Raw genomic sequence first — 10,467 nt, 5'->3', positions numbered from 1 at the left:
AGCACCTTCATCCCATCACGGCAATGTTCGAACTTGTCCTTCGGCAATGGCTTCGTCATCGCGTCGGCGATCATGTCGTCGGTGCCAACATGGCGAATCCGTAGCTGCTCGTCCTCTCCACGAGGTGGCGCACCAAGTGGAACTTGTTCATAATGTGCTTGTTCTTGCTGTGCTTGCCAGGCTTGGCAGTCAGATAGATGCACGACTTGTTATCGCCGATAATCTCCGGAGTCGCGAACTCCCAGCATAGTTCTTCAAAGAGTCCACTTAGCCACTGTAGATCTCTAGTGCCTTCATTCATGGCAATATACTCTGCTATCGTTGTGCTCTGTGCGTTAATCTCTTGCTTTCTTGATCCGTACGAAACCACGTTACCATTGACGAACGTCACGAACCCGCTAACACTCTTTCGGTCATCAGGGTCATTAGCGTAGTCAGCATCGGTGTAACACGTCAGCTTGACGTCGTTCCCAATAACAATGTCCATCACTACGCCGTGGTCTTGAGTACCACTCAGGTAGCGTAGCACCCTCTTTCCCATAGCGTAGTGTGTGTGGTCGAAGCAGGACAGGTACTTGCTGAGATTACGCACAGCGTGCGCAATGTCCGGCCTTGAGGCTGAGACCAGATATTGTAGTGCACCAACGAGCTCTCGGTACGGGGGCGGGGAGTCATCTTTCGCATCTGTGACCACCTCAGCGCGCAGCGCTTCCGGTGTTGCAACCGCGTTGCACCCCTCCATGTGAAATCGCTTTAGCACCTCCATAATATGTTGCCGCTGGCAAAATACCGCATGTCGACGCTCGCTGTCGATCAGTATCTCCACGCCTAGTAGATACTTGACTGGTCCGAGAGATGTGAGCTCATACTCTCACTGAGTTGCTTAGCAACCTTAGCGCAAAGGTCACTAGGGCCGAGGAGCAGTAGGTCGTCGACGTACACCGTGAGCAACATGGTGACTTCTCCTCCCACTTTCCTGGCGTAGAGTCCGTAGTCAGAGTCGAGGCGCTCGAGTCCGATCTTCGTCAGGAACTTGTGCAATGTCTTGTTCCAAACGCGAGGCGCTTGCTTTAGCCCATACAAACTCTTCTGTAGCTTGCATACGTAGCGCGTAGAGGCTTCTCCAAAGCCCGGAGGCTGCTCCATGTAGACCTCCTCGTCGAGATCACCGTACAAGAACGCGGTCTTGACGTCGAACTGCAAGATGGCCCATCCGCGTTGCAGCGCGTATACGATCACGCATCTGATCGTCTCAAATCTGATAACAGGTGCGTATGTTTCACTGTAGTCGATGCCCATGCGTTGTAGAAAGCCTCTGATCACTAGTCGAGCTTTATATCGCTTAATCCGGCCCGTAGAGTCTCTCTTGAGCGCGTACACCCACTTGCACGAAATGACACGCTTGCCCTTGGCCTCCATGCGTCGCACGAGCACCCAAGTTTCGTGCTGCTGCTGTGAGTCCATCTCAACTTGCATCGCTGCTTTCCACTCCTTCCACTTCTTTGACCTTGCCGCATGCTTGTGACTACCGTCTTACCCCGCATATAAGGCATATGTGTTCTAAATAAAATACGGGATTCGCTCGACATGTAGCTTAAACCTCGATTTGACCACCTACCTAAATAGAACACATGTGGCTGAAACCTACTTAAAACACAAGGCTGTACGAACCAATGAATATTCTTGAGAGCTCCCAACCAACCACCCTTCTGAACAAAGTTTTCGGTGCTGCTGTTACTGGCTTTATTTTGTCTTATTTTATAATTTACACAGCCATGAGTGCTGAGTGACGTGGCTATAGGTTTATTCTGCTGACAAGGACAATAAGCTGGTGTCCAAATTCTCGTACACGGTTGAAAATCCTCTGAAAACGCTGTGCTTGGTTCGCCCCGTATTTCGCAGTGAAGTAGATGGATACATAATATAATACCAGTAAACGTGATTACATGTAATGCATTTGTACAAACGATTCTTACTAAAAGGAAAAAATAATAGAATTCATATTATTAACAAGCAAAACCTCCGTATACAACTTACCAATCACAACATCATGTGAGCTGCACGCAGGCGGGTTTGAACCCTACCTGATCGCGTAGGAGGGTCAAGCCTAAGCGACCAAGCCAGATTCCAGGTCCCACAAACTTGCTTCTTCAAAGTCTAACAATTTGTTCGTTGTACAACACATAGGCTTTCTAAACGAATACAACACACAAGCAGTGTTGTATTCGTTTACAGCACATATGCCTTATATGCGGGGTAAGACGGTAATGGGGATCTGCACATCCTCGACGTTCTGCTTCGTCACATTCGTCACTACGTAGTCCTTGAGTCGGGCGGATGGCTGTCGCTTCCGCTTCGGTCGCGAGGTAGCTGCACTGTCGTCTGGCGACGACTTCTGCGTCGTGCATGGCTCCCAGTTCTCGTCTTCATGACCATCACGTTGACTGTCCTTGGCCTTCGAGGCTCCCACTCGATTTGCACATGCTTTCGCCTTATTCTTGCCCTTTGTGTTCTTCCGCTTGGAACCTCCCACTGAAGCTGCTGGCTTCTTAGCGTCCTCGCTTGGTAGCTGTGGGTCATCACTTCGAGTCGCAGACTCGGCTTCAACTTCAACACCTTGGTCATGGCTCTCACCAGCAGTGGCCAGCTTCGCCATCTCCGCTGCTCGCCTTTCTGCAAGCTCTGCAGAAAGCTGCAGGTACGTAGACATTGTCGTCCGGATCGGCACGATCGGGATCTCCGCAGGTAAGTCGTAGTCTCCGTAAGCGTAGGTGTTTGCAAGAAATTGCTCAATATACACAGTGTTTACCGTGTACTTCTCATGTGCCTTCATGTTTCCATCTCTGCACGTCGTCACTGATCCTGTGCGCAGGCTCAGCAGCTTATAGCCCTTGGTCTTCTCGCTGTAGCCAAGTAGTAAGCACATTTGCGTCCTTGGAGTGAACTTCTCCTTTCTCTGCCGAGAATCATCAGGGATGTGCGCGTGCACCAAGCACCCCCACGTGCGCAGCACGCTGAGGTCTGGCCGCTCTCCGTACAGGGCCTCGTACGGGGACTGCTGGTCCTTCAACACCGGCGTCGGCGTCTTGTTGAGCGTCTCAATTGCATGTAGGAAGGCTTCTCCCCATAATGAAACAGGCATTTGCGTAGCTTGTAACATAGATCTGACCTGCCGCATGGCGGTCTGGTTCGTGCGCTCCACGATAGCGTTCTCCTGCGGGCTGTAGGGATTGGATGAACGCGTGTCGATGCCGAGGTCCTTGCAGAAGGTCTCGAGCTGCATGTTGACGAACTCGCCACCACCATCGGAGAACAGCGTCTTGATGGTCGCCTTCGGGAACTGGTTCTGGATCCAGCGAATCTGCTTCTGAATCAGCTCCGTGGCTTCGTCTTTGTAGGCTAATAGATATCCCCACTTGTATCTCGTAGCTTCGTCGATAATCAATAGAAACTGGTTTGATTTCGATATTGTATCCACTCCAACACTGCATAGGTCGACACAAAGCTTGTGCAAGGGCTTTGCAGAGCGAGACGGCTTGCGCTTGTAGCTCATGCGCTTCGTCTTTGACTCTAAGCATGGAATGCATTCATAGAGAGCAAAATTCTTCGACTGCATGTTGATGCCAAAGTTATAGTCTCATGCCATAGTCTTGATAGTCTCCATGTTAACGTGGCCCATGCGGTTGTGCAGCAACGTCATGGGGTTCTCAGCTTCACTGGCCTTGACGCTCATCACGTTCTTGCTCTGACGTGGCGTCCACATGCGGTACATCCCGCGGATGTACTTGAAGCGCAGCTTCAATGTGTCTTTGACCAGCCACGTAGTCTTCTGATCATGCGAGACGCGCACCTTGAAGTTTCCTTTGAATTGCATGTAGGTCTGCGAGATCAGGTTGTAGGCAGCCGACTTGGCGTAGCTCACGTCATCAAGGAGGCGCTCCTCGATCTTGCCCGTGTGCTCGTTCAGCACTTGCATAAGCACTGTGCCTACAGTTGCGCGCTCGGTTGTGCCGTTGCCGAAGACTAGCTCTGCAACTGAGTCTTCATGTAGCTCTGTAAACAAGGTAAGGTCGCTCGAGACGTTGGTCTGCGCGCCGCTATCCAACACCCACTCCACCATGTCCTGGTCCTTGTCCTTGTCCTTGTAGTTGAAGCTGTCACGCACCGCGAGTACATGCTCTTGTCCTTCAGCTTGAGTCGGTGCAGCCGACTTGGCTGTCTTCACAGTAACCACATCGATCATCCTGCGCGGCGGGTTGCTCGAGTTGTTGTTGTTGTTATTGTTGCCACGCTGGCGGCACTCAGGATCGCCACTCCAATGTCCTTGCTCTCCGCACGTGTTGCACTTCGTCTTCGCCTTTCGCTTGGCGATGTCATCCCTCGCACTGGATGAGCTCTTGCTCTTCTGCCGCTTGTTCCGCCCACGCGGCGATGAGCTGCGGCTGCGACGATTGTTGCGGTTGTTGTTGCCTCGTGCTTGGCTGCTGCTCGAGTTTCGACGTCCTCTTCCGTCGTTGTGTCCGTCGCCACGGCCACCAACAAATGCAACATCTCGCTGGACGGCACGTCCACCTCCACCACGTCCTTGCTGTAGTTCAGTCTCTTGGCGTGAGTGGTCAGCGAGTCGAAGGCGCTCGATCGCTTGCTCCCACGTAATGGACTCATCACGTCCAATACGTACTTCATGTTCGTTTACCACCGCTGGGTACACACCCACTGTATTCGACAATAGGATAGAGACGGCTTTCTGCTCAGGCAGCTGCTTGTTCGCGCGGCGAAGTCTCTGTTGGTAGTCGTCGATGTCACGAATGTAATCGTCAAGTCGTTCGTCACGTTGCAGGCGACGATTCAGCATATCTCGCTTGAGAAACACGCTGTTTACTCCAGGATGGTTATCAAAATGATCTTCCAGTGTTCGGCACAGTAGGATAGGATCAGCACGTTGAATAACACTTGTAAATCGCATCTGTAGCTCTTGACTAAGTCCCATCGTAAGTTCACGTTGAGCAACACGCAGTCATTGCTTGAAACAGCCGCGCTGTCCTTCGTTACGTTGGTCTGCCATCGTTTCGCGCTCCATGATGGGGTCCAAGAGGTGTGCGACGTCGAGAATGGAGCAAATCTCGACGCGCCACGTCTGGTAGTTGGTATCGGTAAGTCTTGCGTTCAACTGCACGTGTCCGCTCTGGTTCATGCACCGCGTGCATCTGTGGTCTCCAACCATGGGTTCGTCCGTAGCGGAGTCGGTCCCGGCCTCGGTCTGGACTGGCTGCGCTGCAGCCTCGGACGTTCTTGGGTTTCTTGGCGGCTCGCTCTGACGCGTGCTGGCGTCGGCGGTAAGTTCCTCTGTGCTTGGGTTTCCTCGGCGGGGCCCGTACGGCGTCGGCACTCGCTGCGGTTGTGCTCGAGCCGCTGAGAATTCTTGAATGAGCTGCCTTTGTGGGCGTCGGGTAGATGCTTCCACTGGAATGTTCTGCACTTGCTGCTGATTGGTCAGTGTAGTCATAACGGTACCGAATTGGGCCAATAAGAGCTCGAGTTGTTGCTCAACTCGGGTTGATGACGCTTGTGACGTCGCATGTGTCTCGTCTGACGTTGTCTCGTCTGCTCTTGCAGGCAACTGCAACTCGTCGGACGCGCGCGAGCTCTGCGTACTCCGGACTGGGCTTCCAGCTCTCCTTCTTGGGCTCATAACCTGAGTGATGGTCGCTCCTCGGCTACGCCGAGTGGTGACCATTGTGATGAAGGAAGTAGTCGTAACAACAGTAAGTTGCAGGGACTGAACGTCCAGCAGGGGAGAAAACCGAGTGCTGCTGCTTGCTCTTGACGGCGCAAGTTGTCGAGTGTGTAGCAGCACACGGAAAAACCCCGGTAACATATATTGGTAGGATTAGCAGTAGGATGGGGCTGGCGGCTCGCCAGCCAATGGTCCGTCGAAGTCCGGCTTCTGGACGCGAGCATCGCGTCCTGGAGGCACCTGAGCCTCAGGTTTGAGCTGGACGCAGTCCTGGCTCTTCCTCCACACTTCACAGTGGTGAGCAAGGGTGGCGACGTCCGCGACAGTGGAAGGGCGGCATGCGGGTGGCGGATACTGCAGCAACGGTAACAGCGGGGAGGCGGCAGTGGGTGGATGGTGTGGAGAGCCGGGAAGGTGAGGAAAGCACTGCTGGCGATGATCGAGCTGGACGTGGACTGCGCGTTGTTTGACAGCGCTGCCGTGTGGTCGGCGTTCTGGTCCGTGGACGCGGAAGTTCGGGCGTTTGCGCAAGTGTCACGATGTTCCCGCTGCTCCGAGCTTATTTAGATGCAAAAGACCGGCTTTTCATTCTACCACTCAACTCACCGACTACGGCACAATCACGATGAGTGATATTGACAACTTTGGCACCGTCCCCTCAACGCAAACATGCCGGCGACGGTGCAGACCGCGACGATTTCCAGTGTTCAGGGATTAATAGAGAAGGCTGCGATGGTGTACTTAACCGACTATAGATAGTATCGGGGTGGCCGCCGTGAAGGCAGCAACCAGTGGCCACATTCGCACCGCATGATAGCTGCCGCGTGTGTCAACGAGTTTCTCTCGTCAACCGAGATTTCTCATACATTCGAAGTATGTATGAGAAAAACGTGTGTTGCTCATTCATCGACTACTCCTGTTGTTAGTACCATAGTACTTCGTCCCAGCGCGTAATGGTAGTGCCATAGCGATGTAAAAATTCAGGCACGTCTGTGCTTCTTGCGCACACCCTTGCCCTGTGATTCCTGCTCAGCAGCTTCACGTTCAAAACGTGACAGAAGCTGTAAGGCTTCGTCTGCCGTCGGCCGAGCACTCGGGTCTGGGTTCATCAACCGATCTAGGAAAAGCGCTCTTTCGGGCTCCGCAGTCCATTCCCGTTCAATCTTACTTGTCTTCACCAGGTATCCCACGGCCCATAAGTCAACCGCAGTCGTGTGGGATCCACCTTCCATAAAAATGTCTGAAGCGTGTTCGTCGTGCGTCAAGTGATCGCCGCTGGGATATTTCTGCGGACTTTGAGCTGCATCAGCGAAGTCGATCAAAAACCATTCAACGCGGTCGATATGCTTGATCACGTTAGACCAACGGATGTCTCTGTGCATCCACCCGTTGCGATGGAGGACTACAAGGGCCTCGAGAACGTTCCCGAGCGCGACGAACAGTTCACTCAAGCTGCATGGCTTCATCTCAATGCCGCGGGGCTTAAGTGTCAACCTCAATTGGTCTGAATCCACCGTGACGACTGCATCGGCACAAGGAACCCCATAAGCTTTCAGAGAATCGTAGATCTGCTTCACGCGACGATACTCTTCTTGTGTATGAAAGATCTTATCGACGAAAATCGGACTCAACCGCACCTTGACGCCATTGGCGCGATGGATGTCCATGAACTCGGTCCCTGCCGAGGCCGGACAGTTTTGCACAATTGCCGGGAAAAGCAGACACAAATTCAGAAGTGCCAATACAAGTCGAAAACGTTCCGGCGCATGCTGCAAGTTAAACCCTCCAATAAGGTGGGTTTTAACGTTGCCCGTGACGTCTTGATAGATAGCAAATAATTCTAGCTCGAAGCCCGACGCAGCATAGCCAAACACATACGGCACTCCACCGTAGGACCACACCAGCGTTTTAGAGAGCTCCTCACGAGGCACAGTGATAGAAGTACGAGGTTCTTTCTCCTCACCACGAAAAACACAGATATGATCCAAAGCAAACAAAAAGTCGGGTCGCTTCAAACCTGACGAGGATTTCCTGCTCGAATCCCGGTTGATGTAAGCACGCCTAAACACAAACCCGAGCACCACACGGATAATTGAATCCCAGAAATAATGAAATGCACTCTCTGTGGCATCCCCATCCACCTGCGGGTACAGGAACGCAGCGCTAAACACCGAATCTTTTAAAAATTCGCACGGCGAAATGTCGTTTAGCTCGAACAATTTATCTCGAAGGAGTTGGCCTAGTATCGATGGACTCGACCAAGCTTGAAACACAGACTGCGGTAACCCAATCTTTACAGGGAGAGGTTGTCCGATAAATTCATTTAGATCTCCGCGTGTCGGCAGTAGCGTAAGTTTTGCAACTTCACTATGTTGAAATCTCGACAGCCAGAAGTCCGTCCCATCAGAAATAGGCGCACTACTTGTCCCAGGAGGCAACGCCACCAGCACGTGAACAGGTGTGTTCATCGACTCGACATCCTCTAGCGTGGGTACGAACTTGACGTCCTTCTCCGACAAGCCAACCAAGCTGAGCGGCGCTCCTGCAACGCCCAATAGCTTCAAATCACTCGTGTCACTGACACCGTCCTTCACGTCGTTCTCCGTTAGCCACACCCCAGCGCCTTTCTTCTTCTTCGCCAGGAAGAGCTGCAGGTTCTTAGCGTCGCATGTGATCGTCGATGCGTTCTCCTCCTTGACCGCCTTCTTTAACGCGGAAACCGACGCACTCTCGTCTATGTCCACCTCGAATGCGCTTCCCGCCACACCAACAATCGCGCAGAAGGGGTCACCATATCTCTGAGTCTGGTACGAGAGCATACGCTTTTCTAACCAAAAATAAACACTTTTTTTTTTTGGTGAGCGGTAGACATAATTTGACACGACCAAACACTTATGCCTCGAACTGACCGAAATTCACGTTTTGCTCTTACAAAATGAGGTCAAAATAACATGAGATTTGTATTTTGAGTGACTCACTAAAAAGGACCAAAACGGCAAATTTGGTCGGAAATACACAATAGCGCTTCGCGTAGTAGCGCTTCTGCGCTGCACTCTTGGTCTTGCTCAGGTGAGTATACCTCTATCTTTGTTTATTATTAATTTTATATTTTTCAGGGTAGAAAAGCTAAAAAGCTGATAGTCTTAGGCAAGCATTGACACTACAACACAGCGATGAATATTCATTCACGATAGTGCCTCGTAAAGATCGAAACGACGAACTACGTATACATGTAAGAGTACATAGGCATCGACTGGACTAACTGTCGCGCATAATCCATCCGCCTCGCCATGAGAAACTCTGGTTCCACCACATCTGCCATCAACTCGTATCGTTCCATCATCTCCTCTGCACGAGCATCACCCGGCTGGGGCAAGAAGTCATCAACCTTGATTGTCTTGAAAGATCCAGGCATGAATGACGGAGGAGGTGGGGCAGAATCCGTTCGTCTCAGTACAGCTGCCTCGATAAATCTGAACGCGTTCTTCGGATACTTCAACGTAACTTGGGTCAGAACGTGCTTGTCGCTGAACCAAGAGAAATGCCAGTGGTCGTTTAAATCCGTCAACAAACTCAGCGGATAGCAATTGAGAGGCGCCTTCATGCTGCAGCTCACAAGTTGACCAATTGCTTGAGGAACATGGCCCGGTTCGACTTTCTTCTTGAGCTCGATCACCAAGCTGACCCCAGCCAGCTTAATCAGTGGGTTCTTCGCTGTTCGATTGATGAGCAATACATCAGCTGTGCCTTTCATAGCAAACGGAAGTCTTGGGTCCACGATGTTAAGAACTGATTTATCGCCCGCAATGTCATCCAACAAGAAGTCTCCTCGATCTATCAGCGTCTTCAAATGCTGCTGCAAGTACGCCATGTACCCAGCCCTTTGACTTTCCTCGCTCTCCACGATTTTTGGAATCCACGAATAACCGGCGATGGAAGTATCGACTGGCTCCTTGACATCAGGAATATTTTCGGTCAAGCGCATCTTCTTGACAATTCGCTCTTCCATCGCAGTATTCAGATCGGAAAACGAATACGCAGACGCCTTCTCATCTCGTTCCCTGAGAACCTTATTCATTGACATCTCCACTTGCTCTACAGTCAGTGGCGTTGTCACTGCAGACATCTCTTTTGAGATAGTACCGTCTTGCTCCGGAACCACCACCAGCACGTGAATCTGTTTCACTTTCGGGGGATCCATGCCTTCCAGACACTCAGAAATCGGATCCTCTCCCTGCAGCTCCTTTTCTTCTTGCGTTATAGATTTGACGAGAGCAGTCTTCTCGCCCTTTTTCAGCTTCTTCACTTCTTCAGTGAGGCTCGATAGCCATGCGTTGCCCCCCGCCTTCGCCAGGAAGAGCTTCAGCTCATCGGCAGGAAACTGGTACATTTTCTCCTCCTTGATCGCTTTCTTCAAGTGCCCCACCGACTTGTTCTCGTCAATGTCCACAGGGAACGCGCTCCCAGCCACACCAACGACGACACAGTACAAAGTAGCCATAGTTCCTCGAGCCGCTGATTCTGGAATGAGATAAGGTTGCACGCGGGAAAAGAAGGTGAGGGGGGGGATATTTGCACCTGTTCTCTGGATTTTATCCAGAGTCCCAAGATAATCCAGCGATTTCGTTTACCCTGTCATAACAGTTTCGGATCGTTTGAGTGCTCATTTAAAGCAGTTTTTAAAAGCAGCTTCCTTTTCACAAATAATTTTATTGTAGGCTGATCCATCC

At 51.6% G+C, this 10,467-nt stretch overlaps 1 protein-coding gene and 1 pseudogene across 1 annotated transcript; both read right to left on the bottom strand.

Moving 5' to 3' along the window:
• Positions 1-6,717: 6,717 nt before the first annotated feature.
• Positions 6,718-8,556, bottom strand: PITG_23089 (annotated as a pseudogene; the record flags this gene model as incomplete).
• Positions 8,557-8,936: 380 nt separating this feature from the next.
• Positions 8,937-10,238, bottom strand: PITG_23088 (Crinkler (CRN) family protein; the record flags this gene model as incomplete). Its single annotated transcript, XM_002897123.1, has 1 exon — positions 8,937-10,238. One exon carries the CDS (start codon positions 10,236-10,238, stop codon positions 8,958-8,960), a length of 1,281 nt encoding a protein of 426 aa, XP_002897169.1.
• Positions 10,239-10,467: the final 229 nt, after the last annotated feature.

This window comes from Phytophthora infestans, genomic scaffold, assembly GCF_000142945.1.
Source record: "Phytophthora infestans T30-4 supercont1.48 genomic scaffold, whole genome shotgun sequence".
NCBI lineage: Eukaryota > Oomycota > Peronosporomycetes > Peronosporales > Peronosporaceae > Phytophthora > Phytophthora infestans.
The sequence above is the reverse complement of the archived record's forward strand: the minus strand, read 5'-3'. Positions and strand labels throughout refer to the sequence as shown.